The 25531-nt window shown below is 37.0% G+C and overlaps 1 protein-coding gene across 1 annotated transcript in view; it reads left to right on the top strand.

The window, feature by feature from the left end:
- The window catches only part of TTN (titin), a 284216-nt gene that overhangs the window by 39351 nt on the left and 219334 nt on the right, over positions 1-25531 (top strand). Inside the window, 8 exon segments of the mRNA XM_042780925.1 lie at positions 37-297; positions 884-1025; positions 1114-1279; positions 2702-2933; positions 4830-5114; positions 5330-5455; positions 10148-10336; positions 15594-15650. Of these exon segments, the coding sequence (XP_042636859.1) occupies positions 37-297; positions 884-1025; positions 1114-1279; positions 2702-2933; positions 4830-5114; positions 5330-5455; positions 10148-10336; positions 15594-15650 (1458 nt within the window).

Below are 25531 nucleotides of genomic sequence, written 5' to 3' on the forward strand. Positions count from 1 at the left end.
AGTCTCCCTGGATGTTTTTCCTTTCCCGCTTTGCAGCAATCATGATTACATCCATGCTGAAAGACATCAATGCAGAAGAAAAAGATACCATTACTTTTGAGGTGACGGTGAACTATGAAGGCATCTCTTACAAATGGTTAAAGAATGGTGTTGAAATCAAATCAACCGACAGGTGCCAGATGAGAACCAAAAAGCTCACACACTCATTGAACATCAGGAATGTTCATTTTGGCGATGCTGCTGACTACACGTTTGTGGCTGGGAAAGCTACGTCAACAGCCACACTTTATGTGGAAGGTATGGTTTCATAGATGTTATAGCCATAAAATTAACTACAAACTCACTAAATAAAAAGTGAATCAGTCCATCTAATGGATGGATGGATAAGTAAAACATGATATATCTACTGAATGGAAAAGTATTCAGCAATAAAATGAAGTGCTGATAAATACGACAATTTGAGTGAATCCTGAAAACATTATGCTGAGTGAAAGAAGCCAGCCACAAAAGGCACACAGTGGTCTATTTATATGAAATGTCTGTAAGAGACAAATCTATGAAGACAGGAGAGTAGATTACTGGTTGCCTAACAACAACAAGAAGCCTGGGGTAGATGGCAGAGGGAAAGAGAATAAGAGGCTTGGTGGTAATGGATAAGGAGCATGAGATTTCTTTTTAGGGTAATGAGAATGTTGTGAAATTGATTGTGGTTGTGGTTGCATAACTCTGCATACACTGAAAGCCATTGAATTGTATACTTCAAATGGATAAATTGTATGGTATGTGAATTGTATACTTTAAATGGATAGATTGTATGGTATGTGGATTATATCTCAATAAAGCTGTTTAAAAACATTAACCACATTTATATTCTATTTTCCAGCTCGCCATATAGAATTTAGGAAACACATCAAGGACATTAAGGTTCTTGAGAAGAAACGAGCCATGTTTGAATGTGAACTTTCTGAGCCTGACATCACTGTACAGTGGATGAAAGATGGCCAGGAACTACAGATCACAGACAGGTAGGTTGTTTTGTCTTGCCACTTTCCATTAGTTTTCATTCACTTTGAGTCATCATACATTAAATTTTGATTTCCCTTTCATCCACAGGATAAAAATACAGAAGGAGAAATATGTCCACCGCCTTCTGATCCCAGCCACCCGTATGTCTGATGCTGGGAAATACACAGTGGTAGCAGGAGGCAACATGTCCAATGCTAATCTCATTGTAGAGGGGAGAGATGTTCGCATCCGAAGTATTAAAAAGGAAGTTAAGGTATTGTATGCACATCGAATTGTTGGAGAAATCAATAGTTTATTTTCTGTGGTTATATATTTTCATTTTTTTAATTTTTAGGCGTGATCTTTTATAGAAACCAGCAGAGTCCTGCTGGCTCAGACTCTTGTGCTAATATCAGTTAAGTCACAGTTTCCACTCACTTAGGCAATCTGAGTATCCTTAGCAGCTGTCTAACTACTTTAGTTAAAGCAGCTATAGAAACTGCACTGTCTAACTCTAGGCAACACCAACCAGAAAAGAGATAGAATTTAAATTGTGATGTTCACATATCAATTTGAATTTAAGGGATATTAATTTTCTGATATTTTCTCAGAAGACTTCTATGGATGATGGCAGTTGTAGAGGGCTAGTAACTAGGAACACTCCCTTTGAGGTCTAAGAGGAAGACTCATTTAAGAAAGGCTAAAATGGGGAGCTCTGGTAGCATAGTGGCTAAGACACTTGCCTGCTAACCAGACGGCTGGCGGTTCAAACCCACCAGCCACTCCTCGGAAGGAAGGTTGGGCAATCCTACTTCCGTAGTGATACTGCCTCGGAAACCCAAGGAGGGGTCGCTATGAGTCGGGTTTGACTCGATGGCACATAACAACAACAACAAAATGCTTCCCCAGCACCCTAGCCAAGATGCTGAGCCTTTGTTCTCTAGCACATTTGCAGAGCTTTTGTTCATGGATGTCTGTCTTCCCACATAATATGATGATGGTAATGTGTTAAGAGATACAGCATTTGAGTGCAGCTTCATTGAATTGCTCATTCAAGTAGAACCAGGTTTTATAGGCCCTAGGCCACACGACATAGTGAAAAAGGGCCTTAGATGAGGAATCAGACAACCAGGATATGTCTTCCATCCTTTATTTTCCAATTCTGAGCCTCATTCCGTTTCCTCACTTTTAAGATGAAGATAATTCCTATCCAGCCCACAGCGTTATTGGTTTTTATCATATGAAATCACATTGAACAGTAACTTAAAAGATTTATAAACTAAAAAACCAAATTCACTGCCATCAAGTTGATCCTGACTCATAGCGACCACTCCTTGGGTTTCCGAGGTGGTATCTCTACAAAAGTAGATTGCCCAGTCTTCCTTCCAAAAATAATCAAAAGTCCACTGTAAATTGTCATTTCTTTTATTAATTAAGAAGCACACATTTACGGATGAAACAACTGCTTGTTGGATCAGCCTCCATTCCTCAGTGCAAGTGTAAGCATGATTCTCTACAAAAGATGTCTCGGAAATTATTTGTTCAAGGCTAGGCAGGGAAACTTAGAATATGCTATAATCAGCCATCTTAATTGTATCATAATGTACAGATTTGCATGTTCTTCAAATGAACAGTGTTGGAAACAAGTTAACTGAAACAAAATGAGAGTTTTCTTTTTCTATTGCTCCATCGATAGGTTATTGAGAAACAGCGTGCTGTGGTTGAGTTTGAGGTCAATGAGGATGATGTTGATGCCCATTGGTATAAAGATGGCATTGAAATCAATTTCCAAATTCAAGAACGACACCAATATGTGGTGGAGAGAAGAATTCACCGGATGCTTATCTCTGAGACCAGACACAGTGATGCTGGCGAATACACTTTTGTGGCAGGAAGAAATAGGAGTTCTGTTACTCTCTATGTCAACGGTAAGTAGCACATTATTTCTAGATCTCTTTGGAACAAATCTCCCTTTTAAAGTCACTAAAGTACTGGTAGTTTCTGTGTAATTTTTGATGAACCTATGGAACTCATATGACTTCAACTACATTTATTTTCTCATTATACTTATGGAAAAGGGAGGGAAACTATTAAAAGAACTGTTGAAATGTCATTTCCAGAAGACATTGAATGGCTAGATCCTGAATTAGTTTGAGCATCACTATTGAGCATCCTCTGTGTGTCAATTATAATATTTCCCAAATGAGTTTCTAGGTATAGATTAAACTGTTTTAATTCTCTGTCCAGAGCTCTCAGTGCTTGAGTACTAATTGCACCACTAACCAATAGGAGAATTTTCAGTCATTAGTGTGGAGTGCCTCAGAGAACCCAGTGGTCTGCTTTGAGACCATGGAAGGCCAAAAGAGCTGCAAACAGTGTGGAACTAGGTTCTGTTTACCCTAGCCTCTAAACCAGGGACTCTTACTTTGGAAAGGGAGTTCACACACTACCAAGTTCTCCCAAAGAGATTGTAATAGTTCTCTGCAGGATGCCATTAAACCATCCACTTTTCTCATTAGAAACTTTAGAGATGACTTTGATAACTGGAAATTACAACCTCCTTTCTTGTCTTCATTTCAGGCTGTATCTGTTTGAACAAATGCCCTTGAGGTAGAGTCAGGAACACTAGGGGAAATCTTGAAGTTCACAAATATGAACTATATAGCCATTATCCCACCCCCACACACACACACACACACAATCTGGAAGACCAAACGCTCATGGCATCCAGTTCTATGTTGGTGTTGTTATTAGGTGGTGTTGAGTCGATTCTGACTCATAGCAACCCATGTGACTGCCCCATAGTGTTTTCTAGGCTGTAATCTTTATGGGAACAAAATGCCAGGCCTTTCTCCTTCAGAGCCACTGGGTGAGTTTGAACTACCATCCTTTTGGTCCTTGGTGGAGAAACTGAGGCACAGGGAAATAAAGGTCTCCTCTGTGGCACTCTCAGAAACCTCTGATACCAAACTTTTCTGTTCTCCAATTCTGGGTTCTATACTACCTAATAGTATGTTTTAATCAGCCTGTCAGGAACACTGGACTTTTTACATCTATCTAATTGAATTTAAGGAGCTCTGGTAGCATAGTGCCTAAGGCACTTGACTGCTAACCAGAAGGCTGGTGGTTCAAACCCACCAGCCACTTCTTGGAAGGAAGGTTGGGCAATCCTACTTCTGTAGTGATACTGCCTCGGTAACCCAAGGAGGGGTCGCTATGAGTCAGGGCCGACTCGACGGCAAATAACAACAACAACAACAACAATTGAATTTAACTCAATCTGAAAATAGTATTCATTTGTTTATTCTCTATTTACTGATTATACTCCCTAGCATTTGTACACAATGAAATGGCTATGCCTTATACACAAATATTTGCAAAACAAACTGGAATGAGATGAGTCACCTCATCATATCATTCCCAAAATGACCTTAAAAAATAAGTATTGTGTAGATGTTGTCTTAGAACATTTTAGAATATGCTGCACCTCTTTCCCTAACCAGGAACTGGGGTAATCAGCGCTTTGTTGAGAAATTCAGCACTCTCAGCACCCTCAAAAACAACAAAAGTCTCTTCCTTCCTAAAGCTTTTTTCTCTATTAATACTTAAGACCAAAATTCCAAATGTTTTCTTCCTTCCCACTACAAAAAAAAAAAAAAAAAGTTCTAATATTCCAAAGTTTAAAAAAAAAAAAGATAATCTTAAGGTTTTGTTTCTGGGCATGTAACCCCCTCCCCCACCCCAGCAACAAACAAATGTAGAGTCTCCACGCTCTCCATGTTTTTCCATCCCTTCACTGGCTATTTGTTTTCATCTGCTTGCAGCTCCAGAACCACCCCAAATTCTGCAGGAGCTCCAGCCAATTACTGTGCAGTGTGGCAAGCCTGCCCGTTTTTGTGCGGTGATATCTGGAAGACCACAACCTAAAATTTCCTGGTACAAGGAAGAGCAGCTGCTTTCCACTGGCTTCAAATGCAAATTTCTTCACGATGGGCAAGAGTACACGCTTTTGCTAATCGAGGCCTTCCCTGAGGATGCAGCTGTCTATACCTGTGAAGCCAAGAATGACTATGGAGTGGCCACAACCTCAGCTTCACTTTCTGTGGAAGGTAGACATACCTCGCTACTTCCTAGCTTAACAGAGAGCCTAAGAAACCAGCTTTTGCACTCTTCCAGTGCATATAAAAATACAATTTGGAACTCATAAAATTGGGTTGCTGCCCATCTTTGAAAGATGTCTGCTGTGAAATAAATCTGTTTGCCCCTTTTTATGAGATCTATAAGGTGGCTGAATTGTGACAATTCTTGTGGTCTCTTTCCTTAGTTCCAGAAGTTGTGTCTCCCGATCAGGAAATGCCTGTTTATCCTCCTGCCATCATCGCCCCGCTTCAGGACACCGTCACTTCTGAAGGGCGGCCAGCACGTTTTCAATGCAGAGTTTCTGGAACAGGTGAGTTTATGAACAAAAGATATCATAGTTAATATTTGTAAAGAATGATGTGGGACAAAAATTTTTTCACCTTTGTCTCCATCACAAACATCTTGTATACATACATTGAAACTTAATGGGAATTTAACAGAAGATTTACATTAATATTAAATTATGAATGAGACCATTGTTTTCCAATGTTTTAAACTTTAAAAAAGTCATAGACCCTTTATGGTTATATTTTTACTTTTATTATTTATTAGTTGATAAAATATAAAGACATAAATATAATTATGATTAATTATAATATCATCCACATATGTTTTAAAAGAATAGTCCATTTTTTGCAAAGCATTATTCAGACTATAGACAATATTTGTGAAAAGCTATATTTCTTTGGAAGGCAGTACTCTGTAGTGGTCAAAAGTAGGGTCTTTGTGGTCAGAAACCTGGAATTGAATCTTGACTCGAATGACTTTGTGAGCTTAGGCAAATACATGACATCTCTGATTCTCTTTTCCTCATGAATAAAATGAGAACAACATGGCATTCACTCCTAGAACATACACTTCATGAGAGCAGATTTTTTGACTTAACACCTACAGCAGTGCCTAGAAAACAGTAGTTCCTAAAATTGAAGCTCCATGAAAGGAAGGGTGGATCCTCACCCAGAGCAGCACTTAGTACATAGTGGATACTCAATAAGTAATTGTTGGTTGTACACATGGAGTAATTATTAAATGGCTATTGCCAACCTCTTATGACCATTATCAGGATTTATTTATATAACCCAACATAGCACACTACCCGTGATAGAGTAATCACTCAATCAGAGTTAGCTGTTAGGAATTTTATACGGGGCATGTTTCCCAAACAATTAGCATCTCTCTCCCCAGGACCACAGGAGTCTGACTTTGGTAGAATGAGATAAAATATTTAGAGCCATTTCAAGCCAGTCATGATTGTAGACTGACCTCAGATAGAGACAAATGAAAATCACTCTCTGCTTTATCTCAAATGATAATCACTCCCTTTTTTTTCTTAACTAGTCTATACCACCACTGAAGAGAGATTCTTAAAGTTAGGTGTCTCATAGTACTTCTAATAAATTTTATTGTTTTGTGTTATTCTTATTCCATTCATTTATAACCCAATCTGTATATTGCCAAGAGCCATTTACATAGACAAGTTAGTATTTCACTTGGTCTTCTGTGACCTAATGATTTCCTCCCTTGAGATTAGCATTGAGATGTTGTTCTAACAACTAAATGGACTTCTTTGGTTTTATGAGCATAATGAAAGGATATAATGCTCATGAAGCACCCACAGTCATAGCTAGCAAATGCCTAGTGTTCAATACATTCATTTTTGTTATAGACTTACCAAAAACCAAACTCACTGCCGTCGAGTCAATTGCAACTCTTAGCAACCCCTCCTTAGGTTTCTGAGGCAGTATCTCTATGGAAGAAAATTGCCCAATCTTCCTTCTGAGGAGTGGCTGGTGGGTTTGAACTACCAACCTTCTGGTTAGCAGTCAGATGCCTTAGGCACTACCCCATCAGAGCTCCTTAGAGGGGAGTTATATAAACATAAAAATCTAGTAACCAATATAGACAAACATTATAAACTGTATCTTCTAAGCATACTGTTTGAGAATATTAAATATCAATAAATGAAGCTTGATTTGACAGTGTTCTATTAACACAATAAAGAAAAATGCACTTAAAAATCAAATTCACTGAAGCTATACTAATTTGTCTTTTCCTTGAATTTTTGGAGGAAATTTTCTTACAACACTCACACCCCAGCCAAAGTAGAAGTAGTGTTAACTATATTTGTATAGTGATAGTCTATTAAGCATATGATAGTTTTGCCTGTAAGGAGTTGCAAGAAATGCATTTGAAGGGATAGGAAGAGAAAGAAATGTTCTTTTCTGTGTGACAGATGTGTTTAAATGTTTGCAAGGATCTTTTAAATTCATGGAAGTCATTAACTCCTTGGACACATATACACATATTTAGACACAAATAGAGACTTAGTACCCTCTTGTGAACATATTTTCCATGTGATGGAAATTAAGTTTATTAAATGCCTGTCAAAAGCTTACCAAATCACAGCGTCACACCTCTGACACAAAAAATATTTACACAATTTCCTCTAACCAGGTACTGTCTTAAGGAAGGAAGCGTAGCCCTTTTGTATAAATTGGGGGAAAAAAAATTCATGAGTCTTCAAAAGGCCCAGTTTTCTAGGACTCATACTTTCTGAGGCATGAAACATGGCCCACAGCAGCCTGGTAGTGCTTGCATAACCTTGAAAATGTTATCTATTGAAGGTCTCTGGTGCCACCTACTGGGAGAAAAGCAATTTGGGAAAAAAAATAGAATAATAAAACTTGTAATAAAAAAGCTAGCTTGACTCTGTTTTAAAGCAAAAAATTCCTAGTTTTAACGTAGCATCCGAATTCCTCCAGAAATGTTGTTGCTATGAGTTGGGATCAACTCAACGGTAGTGAGTTTGGCTTGGTTTGGTTTGATTTTATGGATGAAACAAGAAAAACCAAGAGCTGATAATTGTTGAAGCCCAGTTCATTATACTGTTCATTACACCTTTATATAATATGGTCTTCTATTGTTGTTGTTGTTATATGCCATCAAGTCGGACCCGACTCATAATGACCCCTCCTTGGGTTTCCGAGGCAGTATCACTATGGAAGTAGATTGCCCAGCCTTCCTTCCGAGGAGTGGTATGGTCTTCTAAAATACAGTATTTGTTTTAAAATGACATTATTTTATTTTCTAAACTGAAAGAATAGTCTGCTTTCATTTTTATTTGCCATCAATTCTCTAGTTTAGCTACCAAATAAATTTTTCATTTCATAGTTATTTCACTCCATCCTAAATAAGTTTGTAAATACTTGTAGAATATATACTTACAATTCATTTAAAATTTACTATTAAATAATTTTGCATTCTATAGCATTAAATCCAAACTTATTGCCATCAAGTAGATTCCAACTCATAGCAACTGAAGAGGTAAATCTTTACAGAAGTAGATTTCCCCATCTTCCTGTTGCCTGGTGGGTTTGAACCTCCAGCCTTCTGGTTAGCAGTCAAATGCCTTACGCACTGCACCACCAGAACTCCTTTGTACAGCAATATGAAGTTTTATTTCTTCAGTTATACCATTAAAATATAATAATTCCACTATAGTTTCTTTTAAATCAGTTTTAATAATGGACATACCTCAAACCCTCCTGGTTGTTTTTGAGCAGTGCTCTGCAGTACTTGGTTATATCAGTCTTTGGAACCTCATCTTTCTTCATCAGTAAAATGATACTGTTGAACAAAAGTCCATGTTTATTACATAGGTAATACATGCTATTTGTTATTTGTTTCATACATACCAGAACCATTATAGTCACACATTGTCTAGCAACTGATTAAAAGTACACACAGAACTGAACACATAGCTTGAGCCCAAAAGAATAATGGGAAAGTGGACTACATCTTGTCAGGACTAGGTTATATGTGTCTGAATGCACATATGTAGGTATTGTATATTTTAGAATTGTGTGTTTCATTTACTTCACACAGGAAAAACTCCAATCCACAGCCAGTAACATCATTCGTTGGTCGCAGGCATGGAAAGATGGTAGTTTGAGACACGACAATTCCAGCCATTAAGGAAACAAATCAAAGTGTTTATTCCAAAGATGACAAGTCAGTATCATTTAGGCACTTCGTGAGTGACAGTTGGCTTAACAAAATGATAATTAGTCTAGCAGTGATAGATATCCATCATTCATTTAGGCATCTATTCAGTCTTTTATTCCACCAACATTTATTTAGTTCCTGCTATGTGCCAGACACTACATTTCATGCTGAAGATGCAAAGAAATGGCTCTTGCTTTCAAGGAGTGCACAATCATAGTGGAAGCCTGGAAGTGCAGTAACAGGCCCATGTATTCAAGGCTTTCCATCTTGGACACAGGAAAAATTTCTCTGATCTCCTTAAATGGAAATAGATACTTTGTTTTATATTTTACTATAGTTTATCATAACTGTTACTTTAAAAAAATAAGCAAATATATTTAAGATATCCAAATTCCATGAGTCTTCCCCTGAATTTTAAAAATTATTTTCTATACAATTAGATATCACTGATCTGAAGGCCTTTTGACACTTGCTCATTGGTAATAAAGGAATAGAGATTTTCTGTTCAGCCTTCAAGAGTGTTTATTTTAGACTGTATAGAATGTCGTCATTCTTAACTTTCTCTTTGATTGATCTTTGTGCAAACCAAAAGTGGATATTTTTCTCATTTTCTGCCCCAGTAGGCAACCACAATCCCAGATCAAACCCTTTACAGAACTATCTTCTTAAGGACACTGACTATATCAGAACCTTGTTCCTGTTTCCACTGTGTTACATGCAAATACATATAAAGAACATATCTAAAATCCCAAATTTTCAAACATTACAACCAGTTCAACAATATAGAAATAAGCTGAGTTTTTCTGGAATGATGTTTCCTTCTTGAAAATAAAATCATATAGCAGCAGATGTGGCACACCCAAAAGAAATGTATAATATAATATTATGAAGATAAACATGAAACTCTATCATCAGTGCAATTAACACTGTGTTTTCAGGTAAATAAAGATATCTACTCATTTGGGGGACTTAAAATTTTTGTTTTCTTTTGTGACAGATCTAAAAGTGTCTTGGTACAGCAAAGACAAGAAAATCAAGCCGTCTCGCTTCTTTAGAATGACTCAGTTTGAAGACACTTACCAACTGGAAATTGCTGAAGCTTATCCAGAAGATGAGGGAATTTACACTTTTGCTGCTAGTAACGCTGTAGGCCAAGTGTCAAGCACAGCCAACTTGAGACTGGCAGGTAGAGTAAAACAACTTTAAGAACCACATTTAAAGATAGATCTAATCTCACAATGTCAGTTAACAATCACTAAAGATTTCATGTAAATCATCGTTGGTCCTGCCATTCACTTTAATTCAACTAATTATTTCCATGTTACGTGCAATGTTTTCACTTTTCATTTACTTCCTCTCATTAGGAAATCGTGAACCATCATTTTTCATCTTGCCCTGCTTTGTCTCCATAACATTTTGTAATGTATTGCAGTCATTATCAGCCTTCATGCTACCTGATATGCATTATCTAAATGGGGAGGAATATGCTGAGGGAATAGGTAGATAGGTTTTCTCATTTGGCTAGGATGACAATCTATTTTAAAAAAAAGTCTAAGAGTGTGATCATCACCTGACTGGATCGACACAGTCATGATTGCACAGAAGCAACAGTGGATGATATCAGGTCTGTTCACCAGCTTGAGGTGTTCACCTTCATTCACTGAATGCCTGAGAGTTGAGAGGCCCTGTCTTAAGGTGGTTTAACATTTCCCTGACTCGTACTTTTAAAAATCAGAAACACTTTCTCTGTAGTAGTGATTTATTCAAAACAAGGACAATATTTTTATGTAATCAGACTATTTTTTCCTGAGTGAATGTAGTCTATATAGCATTAAGTATACACCAGTACATATAGATTAAAGTCAACGTCTGCTTTTTTCCTTAACTTTAAACATTTACCTATAACTAGCTGTTTTCTGAATAAGTAATGTAAAGTGGTTTACAAAATAGTAAAACTGGCTTTAAACCCAGAGGGAAAAAATGAAAACAAGAATTCCTAAACCCTGTTATATTGTTGCCACGATGAACAGTACAGTAAAGTCCTTAGCCTATTTATGTCTGGAAAATGGACATATACTTCTGTGATGTTGAACCAACAGTGACATACAATGGCAAGGCATAAGGACTGGGCTGAATTCTAGTCTACCATTCATTGAAATATGTGACAGATTGGTAGACAACTCCAAATGATGATTTCAATGAAGAGTAAGACATTAAAAGTTGACATGCTTCTTTTCAGGATTTAGCCAATTTGAAGAAGTTACATCAAACTCCCAATGGCATGTTTCTTCACCAGTTTCATTTAAGAAGGAGTCCCTTGGCCAAAAGCCTATCTTCATCCAGCCTCTCTCAAGCCTCAGGGTGCACAGCGGGGAGACAGTCAGATTTCATGCCAGGGTTTCTGCCATTCCCAAGCCAGAAATCCAGTGGTTTCATAACCAGCAGCCAATTCTACCAACAAAAGATCTAGTTTTCCATTTTGAGGAGTCCACAGGCATGGCTTTAATGCTTCTAGTTGATGCTTACTCAGAGCATGCTGGGCAGTACTCTTGCAAGGCAGCCAATAGTGCTGGGGAAGCAACTTGTGCAGCTACACTTGCAGTGACTCCAAAAGGTAAACCCATCTTTCTTCAAGGACTTTGATTTGCTGCATACCCCTCAGTTCCTCTGTTACTAATGAGAGTCTCTGCCATTTGTCTCATTGCATACTGTGATCAGTCCATACCTCACTAATAAAGTAACACCCAACAAGCCCCCTTAAGACCTCAATTACTGATAAGCCTATGTAGTTAAACTGCAATATGTGTTTTGAGCATTAGAGTACTAGTAATTACTTTGTGAGTCTCCAAATTTGATGGGCTTTTTTACTTTTCTAAACAATATTGCATCATTTCAAACAACATTGCAAATTATCTACTTGCTGTTATGCTGTGTATAAAATATATGACGGCAGGACAAATAGTGTTAGCAAAGAAAGACTATCACTTTGGATCACTACAATGGCAACAAAATGAAGAAGTCAGATATTGTGTGGCATCTGCATGAGTCTTCATCATCCATTCATCACTGGGAATGAATTTTCTTTTGTGTGATCCTGATGTCCTAGAGCACACTGCACCTGGCATGCTGTTTCCAAGTGACAATGATATCTTCCATCTTCATCTTCCATGGCATTTTGTGTTACTAACCTAGCCAAGCGACAAAGCTTAGATCTTAATATTCTTTTCTTTTTCTTGTCACTTGATTATACAGTGCAAGCCCTAGATAGGCAAAGTTCTGGGAAAGATGTAAGAGAGTCCACCAAGCCTCAGGCAGTGGCAGATTCCTCTTTCACAAAGGAGGAGACCAAAATATCCCAAAAGGAAGTTAAGTCATTTCAAAGATCGTCATATGAATATGAAGTACAGGTTTTTGAAAGTATATCTCAAAGTTCGACCCACACAGCTGCATCAGTTCAAGATATAAAGTTTCATCATACCGCATCCCTTTCACAAATTACAGAAAGCACTGCGTTATCTGAGAAATGTGGTGAAGAGGCGGTGGGTGAGGCACCAAAGATTCTCCTGCACCTTCAGGACCTCACTGTAAAGTCTGGCGACACTGCTCAATTCCTCTGTGTTTTAGAGGACAAATCTTCCACTGATGTCACCTGGAGTCATGGAGGTAGAAAAATAGAGGAATCTGAGAGAGTGAAGCAGTCACAAGATGGAAATATTCAGTTTCTTACTATATATAATGTTCAGCTGGTAGACCAAGGATTGTACAGCTGCATTGTACGCAATGAGTATGGAGAGAAGACAACATCAGCAGAACTAAGGGTAGAAGGTGCTTATTTGATTTTTAGCTATGACTTGCTTCATTTCATCCTCATCGCTTTATGCAGCTTTTCTGCCATGCAAATTGAGTAAATGAATATATTAATTAAAAGCACAGTATTCATAAATAACTTGTGAAAGTCAGTCAAGTCATTGGCCAAACTTTTTATGAAGTTTAATTTTGAAATCCAGATTCAGAGAGTTAATAGTTATTCCATATGTGCTGCTTGTTCTAATATTTAGCAGATGCTTCACCTAGGAAATGTACCAAAGGGTAGAATGTTGTAGCTCAGCAAGGATTGAGGGATTAATACTATGCTCAAAGCTTTGCTAAATGTAAATTTAATTATTAAGAGGTGCAACAATTTTTGCCCGCTATTTTCTGATCTGGAAGTTCTGCTTATAAGGATTCTGTGAAAACAGAATATAGGACACTGAAAATAATAGGGATCTACCTAAACCAAAATTAGTATCTAGACATTTCTCAATAAATAATACTTCTTCTATGGCCTCAGATCCTCTTGGAGCTGTAGAATTATTTCATGGCAAGCTTATGGTTTTTGTTATTGTCCTTGATTCTCCAAGTGTCTAGAAGGGCGTGCATAAATTTGTCTAGGCAAAAGAAAACTTCTTCCTCTTATCCATGGATTCTTCTCTTAGATACTAATTAATTGAGAAAATTATTCTTCAGCTTCTAGAAGACTGTATTGTGTGTTTTCAGGCAAAAGAGCCTCACTTACTCCCTTTAAGAAAGCTGGTTGAAGAAATTTGGACATCTCCAGGGTCTGTTGGAAAGCTGTGGCCTCAGATTCCTCCCTAGTCTTGACCATGCTATTTTTGAGGTGTTAAGAGATGACCAGGAGAAGTACAATGTTTCTATACAGTCACCTCTGCACTGAATTTTGAAATAGTCATCTACCTTCTTACCCAGCAGAGACAACCCAGATCCCTAATTCACTTACTGTATCTCCAACACACATTCAGCAAAAGGAGGCTTTTGTCATTCTGAATCTGAGATTTAAGAGAATACATCCAGAATTGAGGTCTAGAAATATAATTTAGATGGAAAAGCCCACCATCCATAGAGTTGACCCTTCATTTCACTGCAGCTGCTGGCTAACACAGCAACCATAATCACACAGAGTGACTGTATGCCTGAAGATGTGGTCTACAAGTCATGTTTGTGACAGCTATGACAGTTTCTGCAGCAATATAATTGAGAATTGGTTGTGTTGTGGAGCAGGGAGAAATGTAGGTCCTTCACACAACTTCTTAAAGACCTAGTGTAATACATTATTTGAATGTTATGTTCCCAGGGTGGGTTTGAGCTGGGCATCTTTGCCTCAAGGTTTCCAGTTCACTCAGTTCCAATTGATTATACTGATAAAGTGTTCTTGGAACATGAACACATTTTTCTTGGACAGCTCAGACTGCCTTAAGAAAGTCAAAAGATAAAACTCAGTTTTTGAGGAGTAAAGAATCAGGTTGGGTTGTGTAATTATTTAACAAAAGGCCAGTCTTTATTTCATTTCTCTGCTACTTTGGCCAATAATGTCACAGAGACTACATAGCTATCCACCAAGATCAATAAGAAATATAAAATGCTTATTAAAAGTCTGTATCAATAGAGTTCATACATATATAGAGAGAGATATAGATATATATATATAACATATAGGTATCATATATCGTCAGCTTTAGAACTAACATGCTGCCTTTCCTTCTCATCCTAACACATCTTCTCTAAACTCAGCGTGTGTTTTACAAACACAGCTAATTTATTCCTTTTCCTAACTTTATTCTTACCTAGCAAAAGAATCACAAACCACAACAGTTACAAAAATCACTCTTGGTTCAGACACTAAGAGTATTAAAACATTCAAGGAGTCACAGATTAAAACGACCCATGAAGCAAGAAGAGAATCATCAAAGAAAATATCAAGTTTGACCTTAACTTCATGCCAAAAACCATAGGGAACTGAATAACCTCGTGTTAAGTCTACTGACCAAGTGGAACATGGAGAGAAGAATGAAAGTGGTATAAGGGCTCCATCCTGGCCCAAGACGTGCTCCAGAGATGATTATGTCTAAAGGCTGTGACTGTTCCTTATGTAATAAAAGCAATTTTGAGTTGAGAGTCTTTGTTTTGTTCCTCTATATGTAATTGGACTTTGATTTATTTAAAGCTTTGAATGGTGGTTTACTACTGTTTACTATAAATGCTTAATTTTGCAGGATAAATTAAGCCTAGCCCTCATCTAAAAGTAAAGAGTTAGAAAATGCATGTTCCTTCTAAACATGATTTCAACTTTTACCAAGTGTTCAGTGAAGAGGACTTTAAAATAAATATTACTTCAGTGTGTGGATTGCTTTTCTGAATGCATGTAAAGGCATGGGAAATGACGGAACTAAAAGTGGAAAATTCATAGAGAACTTAAAAACATTTTTACATCTTTTAATATTGTCAGATCATTGATTTGTTTGGCATGGATTATTTTTTTTATTTGTGCATTTGGGGGTGGAGTTTTCTTTATAATAGAGAAATGTTTCATACAGTAAATCATGAATTGATGCAGAAAATATATGCAATTAATCACTAAAATCTCTTTGTATGCTTTTCCATTTTAGCCTATGAATCAATTTTGCACGAGGGGATAGAAGAGCAGATCGAGGTGGAGATGAAAGGTATTGTCATAATGAATGTGAGATTTAAGTAGAAATTCTGAAGGATTAATAGAATCCTTGAGCTGCCTTCTTTTACTTAGCACTATTGAGAAAAATGACAGATGTACAACTATATCTCTTAGAGTATATATTAATATGTCGCATGCCTGATTTAGTATGCTGATGGTTACATGCATTTCACGGTAACTGTTTTATGATAACTTAAAGTTTTGTATTTAAAATTTGTCAGCCATATTCAACTTTATATTTGCAACCATTTTCAAAAGCCTGTCTTAGAAAGAGTTGTCATCTCAATGCATGGAATCTTGACATAGAAGTTTGTTATCAAAATCACAGTGAATTGAAATGAACAATAGACAATAACCTAGCTGTCATTCTCAGAATGCAGTATTATGAATGAATTAAGATTGAAATGCAATTTTATTTAGGGTGTGTGAAAATGTTACATTCCCATTCTGGTTTACACTTCATTCACATAGATCATTTTAACATTGATATGTCTCTTACACTGGCTTGCAGATAGCTGTCTTATGTGATCCATACTGCCTGCTTTTCTTTGAATAACATCGTGAGTCTATAGCTGTATTAGTTCGAATAAACGCCTTCTCATTTTATTTTAGCTAATTATTTCTTATTATAGTTTTTGCATATATTTTCAAATAGTTAATTCCCCAAAATATAATAATTTTAACCTACAACCAAAAGGATCAGAAAGGGCGTTTATTCCACTCTCTGCAAGTCAGGTAAGATTTTTCTCTTCGCCATTAAAAAAAAAAGTTTTCCTGCTCTCAAAACAAATATGCACAGGAACATGTTGTTTTGAAATGCATTTTTGCTTGTTCAAGAAGAAATTTCAGCAGTTTGAAGAAAAGACCAGACAACGAACGATTTTCGTGTCAGAATCTTTTAAACAGAGCATGATGTTGCGTTTATTCGAACAAATATGGTGAGTGAATTTTTTTATGGATTTGTGAGAATCTGTAGCATGCACTTATTTCCTATTTTGCAATTTCATTTATTTTCAACTTTTCCAATACAATGGAAAATAGTAAAATACTTTATAATTTACTTTTTCCCCAGAATTATTCTCCCAGAGGGAACCTGAACATTCAGAGATGGATACACGTGATGCCTTTTCAGATTCTGAAGACATAGACCACGGCTCCAGGGCTGCAAAGAGATATGCAAGTAGAATATCATCTACAAGCTCCTGGCCTGACTATTTCAAGCCTTCTTTCACCCAAAAACTTATATTTCAATATGTTCCAGAGGGCGAGCCAGCTGTTTTTGCATGTCAATTAATCGCCTGTCCAACTCCAGAGATGACTTGGTTTCATAACAATAGGCCTATCCCAACAGGTCTTCGTAGGGTGATAAAAACTGAGAGTGATTTGCATCATCACTCTTCTAGCTTAGAGGTTAAAAGGGTCCAAAATAGAGATTCTGGAAGTTACAGATTATTAGCAGTTAACAGTGAAGGGTTAGCTGAGTCAACTGCATCACTGCTTGTTATCCAAAAAGGGCAAGATGAGAAATATTTAGAATTTCTACAAAGGGCAGAACAGACACATGAAAATGTGGAGGATTTAGCTGAAAGCAGAGAAGATAGAATTAAGGTTGACCTAAGGTTTACTGGCTCTCCCTTTAACAAAAGACAAGATGCAGAACAAAAGGGAATGATACGAACTATACACTTTAAGACACTGAGTCCTGGCAAGAAAATGGATTTTATGTATGATGAAGAATGTTTAGAGAGTAAATCTGATGTAAGAGAATGGTTTAATGTAGGTGAAAGTTTCCTGGACAAGGAGACCAAAATGAAATTGCAACGTTTACGGGAGGCCAGAAGAACTTTAATGGAGAAAAAGAAATTATCTCTTTTAGAAATGTCATCTAAAACAAACACAAGAACTTTAGCAAGTGAAACTAGTGACAAAGATATTCCATTCTCTAGTGAAGAAATACAAAGCAGATCTGTGTCTGATTTAGCAGACAATAAGGTAAATAATTCAACTGAGGGTATTGCCCAGAATCCACACGATGTTTCTAATCAAATGAATCAGAACGTACAACCTAGAGAACCTTCCATCAGCTTTCAGACTACTGTTGATGAAGAAATTTTCCAGACCAAAATAAGAATGAGCCAAGAGGTATTTCTACAAGAAAGTCTGCCAGAAGACCATTTGTGTAGTAGGGTTGTAGAAAATGAAAATACGCAAGTCAGAGAACAACTGGAAGAAATTATGACTAAAACTGGAATTGGAGAGTCATCTGTATCTATGACTAATGTACATAAGAATGAGGAAATGTGTGAGACTGCTGAAGTTATGATACCACATGGCAGTGAATCCTTTGGTACACTTGTAAACATTAAAGCAAATGAAATCGAAAGTGAAAACACAAGAAAGGATGATTTGAGAGAATCTCAATACGCAAAAGTTGATGAATTCAAAACTGAACAGGAAAAATCCACAAAATTTTTTGAAAATTCTTCTCAAAGACGTCCACAGCGTTGCCCCCCTTCATTTCTTCAAGAAATTGAATCTCAAGAAGTTTATGAAGGTGACAGTTGTGAATTTGTATGTCATTTCCAAGGATATCCTCAACCCATCGTGATGTGGTATAACAATGATATACCAATCCCACATAATCGAGGCTTTATCATGCTGCAAACCTTGGAAAACTGTACAACATTAACTTTTTCTTCCGTTCTTCTTCAAAATGAAGGTTCTATTGCCTGTGTGCTGTTTAACCAATATGGAACAGTAAAAACAACTGGCATACTTAAAGTGAAAGCAAAGGAAAGATATGATGCCAAACCACACAAAGTCCCAGTGTTACATGATTATACTGATGAAGAAGAGGAGCTGGCATTGGTGTTTGACCAAGCAGAAGGTGTTCATCCATCTTTGAGACAAGAGGGCCAATGGAATCTCCCAGTTTTAGAGACTGATCCATTTCCTCCATCTGCAGACACAGAACTGCTTTCTTTTCCTGTGGAAATTCAGATAACAGCAGCTACTCCTACCCCAGAACAAGATAAAGAGTCAAGAGAAATGTTTCAACCTGTTGAGTTGGAGCCTGAAGCCACACCTCGAGATCAGGCTGCTCATTCACCAAAACACAAATTTATATTTTCATCTGAAATTACTAATGAGCCTCCAAAAATGTTACAGGAAATGCCAAAGCATGTTAGGTGTCAAGAAGGGGATTCTATAGTACTTGAATGTTTAGTATCTGGTGAGCCTCAGCCAGTTGTAACATGGTTTCAAAACGGAGTCTTTTTACAGCAGAGCCAGAAGTTTCACTTTGAAGAAGTTGATTGTAGCCACAGGTTGTATATTAATGATGTTCATTTGCATGATTCTGGGGAATACTTATGTGTCGCTGAAAACAATTCGGGAATAGCTGAGAGTGTTTCAGATCTAACAGTAGAACCCGTGGCTCCCAGGGAATTAGACAATATTTCTGGAATTTACCCAAAGTTCTCCAAAGATCAGCAACTACACATTCAGGGGGAATCTGTAAGAGCACATTTTTATGATTATCCAACTGGTGCTTTTACTCCTCGAATGAAGATGAAAGAATATTCTGTAAGGGAGTCTTTTCAAAGCCTGGAAACAATTGAGCACAGAGACCAGAAAGACCAGGTGCATTACACATCTTCTAGTGAGAAACTACCAAGATTTTTGCAGGGTACTTCAAGATCCATAAATATCGACAAGCCTCTCAGGGCTGAACTTGAACGCCAGGATGAAGGGAAGGAGGCCCATGTAGGCGAACTAACAAAGTTGCACCGAGAAAAGGGTACTGTTTATCCATTTGTTGATGATTTCAGTGAAGTTAAAATTAGGAAAGAAACAGGAAATGATTCTGCCAAACTTGGTGGATCAGAGAAGGAAAATGTCCAAGCACATGCCCAAAGTGACTATTTCTCAAATGGTCACTTTGAGAGAACTGATAGTTACATGACAAAAGACTCCTCTATGATTGCATATGAAGAACCATTTGATGAAGAGAGATACTACCCAGGAAAGAAGGTGAAGCATAGGATCATTGCATTTGAAAAGTTGCAACACGCAGAAAAAGGACTTCTAGGAAAAAGACCCACAAAGGAATCATTTGTTAATACTCCTCAAAGAAAACTTGATAATAGAGAATCTCCATTAAAGCAAAGAGAAGCTCCGTCAAGTGATACTTTCTGTGACCCGAATGTAAATATGCACCAAGCAGAGAAAATGCCTCCAAAAGCTGAACCAGATTCATCTAACGTCGTAATGAATTTAAAACTGCTTTCTTCTCAAACCCATGAGGAATTTGAAGGACAGGAGAGAGAACAACAGAAAGAAAGAGATTTTATAGATCAATCTGTACCTTTTGAAAGGGCTGAACCTGAAACACCTATTACATTTGACCTAAAACAGTTTCAGTCTCAAACAGAAAATGCAGATGTAAAACTCCAAGAATTTGAAAATGATCAATCAGAAGCAGCTTATTTTGAAATAAAACATCCTGCCTCTGAAGAAACTGATACTGAGAACATTGTATTTGAACTAAAACAAATGTATTCTCACCTAAGAGATCCAGCTAAGGAACTGGAGCAGCAAGAAACAAGGCAACAGGAGGAAACACATTATAAAGAAAAAATCTCTAACCTTGAAACATTACAACCTGATATAGAGACTACCTCCACAAATGTGCAAACTGGCGAATTTACTAATCAAGAAATTTATTCCAGTCAGGAGTTCTCAAATAGGAATTTGATGGAGAAAAGAAGTATTGATGAAAATACCTTTTGTTTGGAAAAAGAAGCCCTACATGCACAGGAACAAAATTTAGAAATTGGGAAAACTGATCTTTCTCTTAAATCTATTTCTGAAGAAATTCGTAGTGAATCATATGCCCTACATCCCACTTCATCTGCAGATGTAGGAGGCAGTGATATTTCTGAGAAAAATATTTCTCCAGAAAATGGAGATAGAAGTTTCATTTCACATTTGAAAAAGGCAGCAAGTGAGGAAAAGCTTCCAGAGGTTTGTGAAATGGAGGAAGAAGATACTTTGGAACCAGAATCAGTGTCATTTAAGGGGCAGGATGGTGGGGCACAAGGATATGCAAATGGCATTTCAGATGAACATAAAGGTGATGTCCAGGAAGCTGACACCCTCCACAGAAAAGTCTCTCTGAGCCAGTGCTTCCCATTCCTGATGTCTGAAGAACACCAGACTCCAAATGAACAAATAAGTGAAAAATCAGATGGCTCCGGAGAGGAAAAATGTTCTGAAGAAATTCAAGTTCAAAACGAAACCTCTTTCTCCACAACTGCAGAAGAAAAGATAGAAACTTGTTTTTCTGAAAATCTTCCAAAATTGGATGAGGCATATACAGCTGAAATAACGGAATCTGAGACCTCCCTAACACAATACTTACTTGCTGCTGGAAAGAATCAGGTTCCTGTGACTAAAGCCACCAAACAAAAGGCAAAACCTGTTCAGAGTGAATCAGTCACCTCAATGGAGGTTGAAGAAGTAACTTTCAACACTGTGTATGAATATTACACCCAACAACAGGAATCACTAGGTCGTCCAATTTCTCCTGAATCTGATGTTTCAATTGATGTGGGAAGTACAAGCAGTGAAGATCTCTCTGAGCTGGATCAGTTTTATACTCCACCATCATCAGTAGAACATTTCGAATCTCCAAAACCACCTGATTTACATATTCCTCCTTCAGATACAACTAAGCAAGCCTCAACTATTTCAGAAGGTGAGAATGTTGAAAGATACTGTACACCTTCAGAGGAAGCTGCTGAAAGATACTCAACACCTTCCGAAGGTGAGGTAGCAGAAAGATACTCCACGCCACCAGGAGAAGCATTAGAGAGATATTCTACACCCCCAGGGGAAGCACTAGAGAGATACTGTACACCCCCAGGGGAGACACTGGAGAGATATTCCACACCTCCAGGAGAGACACTAGAGAGATATTCTACCCCTTCAGGAGGAGAAACAGTTGCAAGATATGCTATTCCTTCCAGAAGACCAAACCCCAATGGGAAATTTGAAGGGGACTTATCAAAAATGCAACGGGAAGACAGTACACCAAATGAGCTTTTCCATACACCTACGGAGGAGAGAAGTTCAGCTAGTGACATATGGCGTTCTGATTCATTTGGCACACCCAATGAAGCCATTGAGCCAAAAGATAACGAAATGCCACCATCGTTTATTGAACCTCTGACAAAAAGGAAGATATATGAAAACACAACATTAGGGTTCATTGTTGAAGTGGAGGGCCTTCCAGTTCCTGGTGTGAAATGGTATAGAAATAAATCTTTGCTAGAGGCAGATGAAAGAATCAAAATAGAAAGGGTGGGTAATGTGTGTTCTTTGGAAATTTCTAACATTCAAAAAGGAGACCAGGGAGAGTACATGTGCCATGCTGTAAACATCATTGGGGAAGCCAAGAGCTTTGCAAATGTAGACATCATGCCCCAGGAAGAAAGAGCAGTGGCCCTGCCGCCTCCAGTAACACATCAGCATGTCATGGAGTTTGACTTGGAAAATACAACGTCATCAAGAACACCTTCTCCTCAAGAAATTGTCCTGGAAGTTGAATTAAGTGAAAAAGATGTTAAAGAATTTGAGAAGCAGGTGAAAATAGTCACAGTTCCCGAATTTACTCCAGATCATAAAAGCATGATTGTGAGTCTAGATGTTGTTCCATCAAATTTAGTAGATCCAAATATGGCTTCAAGCAGGGAAGAAGACAGAGATTTAAAAATTGATTTAGAAGTATTTGAAATGCCCCCTCGCTTTATAATGCCTATTTGTGATTTTAGAATTCCAGAAAATGCAGATGCTGTATTCAAATGTTCAGTCATAGGTATCCCTACTCCAGAAGTCAAATGGTATAAAGAGTATATGTGTATTGAGCCAGATAATGTTAAATATGTGATTAGTGAGGAGAAGGGAAGTCACACCCTGAGAATTCGAAACGTGGATCTTTCAGACAGTGCAACATACAGGTGTAGAGCTGTGAATTCTGTGGGAGAGGCTATTTGCCGGGGATTCCTCACCATGGGAGATTCTGAGATATTTGCTATGATCACAAAGAAAAGTAAAGTGACTTTAAGCAGTCTGAGGGAAGAATTGGTACTGAGGAGCAAATATTCAGGCAGCTTTTTTGAATTTCAAGTGGTGGAAGGGCCTCCCAGATTTATCAAAGGTATTTCTGACTGTTATGCACCATTGGGAACTGCAGCTTATTTCCAATGTTTAGTTCGTGGCTCTCCCAGGCCCACAGTTTACTGGTACAAAGATGGGAAACTGGTTCAAGGAGCAAGGTTCAGTTCTGAGGAAAGTGGCATAGGATTCCACAATCTATTTATAACAAGTCTAGTAAAAACGGATGAAGGTGAGTACAGATGTGTAGCCACGAACAAATCAGGAATGGCTGAGACTTATGCCTCACTTACTCTAATCTAGAGTTTCCTGTGTAATGGTCTAGTGCCTCCATAACTTCTAGCATTAATTTGAGTACTTTCATGTTTTCCAAATTATAAGGATCTAATAAACTTCTAAATACTTCTACTCTATTGGATCAATTACATTGAAAACCCCTGGGGAATTAGTTTCTCTGTAGAAATCTCATCTTTGTAATACATGTAAATATTCTGTATTGAGACTGTGGAATCATCACTTGTGTCAATTATGTTATGAGTCATCAAGAACAATTAAACATCTCCGTGGCTACCTGATTGTCTGTACCTCTAATTTACTCTCGTTCCTCCTTCACAAAGTTGTTTCAGCAGAATGGATTTTCTTGTGGCCAATAACCTATATTTGCAAAAATAGAATGTAAAATTGAAGACCATGTCAGAAGGCCACACAGGCAAATTGTAAAAGGAAATCTCTCTGATTATAACTTACTTTTGGAATTTTAACATTTTGCATTCATATCCATGTTTATTTACTTAAACTTAGAATAGACCAAAAAAAAAAGTCTAGTTAGCAACTAATTTTAGAATGTGTTGCATTGTAATCTTAATATACTATTTTTGGCTCTTTCAAAAATCTTTCATTATTAATCTCCTTTCTTAAATGTTTGAACTCTTGCTGAGTTTGAAGGGACCAATGGTGCTCTCTTTGTAGACAGAGTTCATCTAGTCATTTGCAGAATATGCAAATAAAGATCTTTCGACTTTTGGAAATACCTAATTTTCTCAATTTTTGAGATGACATCAATTGGAAAATATATTTATACATAAATTTTAAATTGTTTCAATTTCAGAATCTTTAATATTAGGAAAAAGAAAGGACATTTTTAGAATTGAGGCAATATGGTAATTTATATTGTAGATTATGGACAGATAATAAGATCATAAACTTCCCTGTCATTTTCACTGAATTTCATTATTAAAATGCACAAGAAATTAAAAAGTTGAATATAATAAAATTTAAGATGTATATATTTTTCTAAAGTGACTCTACTTTGTTTTTAAAATTAAAATAATAAATTCACAAAATTCTTAGCATTGTGCTATCAATGTGGACCTAACTCTACTCACATAAGATGTAATAAATACATAAAATTCCGTTTTTGTGTCTAAAAATGAGGGAGTTGGACCAAAAAACCTCAGAGGTGTTTATTTCAACCCTAGGAGTCTATGTCATCCTGGTGATAACTTTTTAAAATATAACTGAGACTAAATTTTAGTTTTGTAACAGACAATACAAGTATTAGCATATAATAATGAAATTATAAATCTTACTCCCATCCAATTAATATTTGTCACCTGCATTGAATAAAATTTTAGTGCTATGATCATAATAAACATACTAATTTTAGTTTTCAACAAAAAAATTCATATATCCTATTGTGTTTATTAGGAGCTCTGGTAGCATAGTGGCTAAAGCACTTGACTGCTAACCAGAAGGCTGGTGGTTCAAACCCACCAGCCACTCCTCAGAAGGAAGGTTGGGCAATCCTACTTCCGTAGTGATACTGCCTCGGAAACCCAAGGAGGGGTTGCTATGAGTCGGGGCCGACTCGACGGCACATAACAACAACAACAACATTGTGTTTATTGTATTTCTTACATCTATAAATTTTATAAGGAACTCTGGTGGCATAGTGCCTAAGGCATATTCCCACAATAGTTGTTCCCTAACAAATTTGCAAATTAAAGAAGCAATTGGGAAAATATACAGGCTTTAGACAGTACAGTCAGGCTTACCCTCTCTTCTCCAAAAAAAATAAATAAATAAAACATTTGATTTACACCATAACTCATCAAGACAGATACACCGTATTTGGAAAATCATTTCTATCTCAACCAGTAAGCAATTGTGTAGACAGACAATATAGAAATATATATATAAATAATTAGAGATATGATATAATATATCACATCATAAATCCTTGCAATAAAGCTGATTTTATAGTTTAGGGACTTAAAGATTTATTCTACTCTTAGTCATATAATAGATGTTTAAGTAAGTTAAAAATTCAGATCATGACAAACATGACAAGTACACTTCACTCAAGCGCTACACAGCACAGCAACAGTTCAAAACTTGTTCTGTACAAAAAGAAAGAAAAGCTTTAATGCCCTGTTAAATTAACAGAAAGGCTGGGAAATATACTTTTGTTTGTATAAGAAGGGGAACTTTATGTGAGTTTGACCATTAGAATTCCGTTAGTCTGAAATGCATTGAATTTGAGGATGTGCAGAATAACAATGACTGAACAAAGAAAAATAAGTCTTGCCCATATTTGGCTTATGTATTAATGGATGTAGATTGATTAATTGGGAGTTTTTATTTTCTAGCTCAATGGCATGTAACTTAAAAGTCTAAAATATTAATTTCTCTGACAAT

The sequence above is a fragment of the Orycteropus afer genome, unplaced genomic scaffold (genome assembly GCF_000298275.1).
Source record: "Orycteropus afer afer isolate SDZICR_OR568_19922 unplaced genomic scaffold, OryAfe1.0 scaffold00001, whole genome shotgun sequence".
Classification (NCBI taxonomy): Eukaryota; Metazoa; Chordata; class Mammalia; order Tubulidentata; family Orycteropodidae; genus Orycteropus; species Orycteropus afer.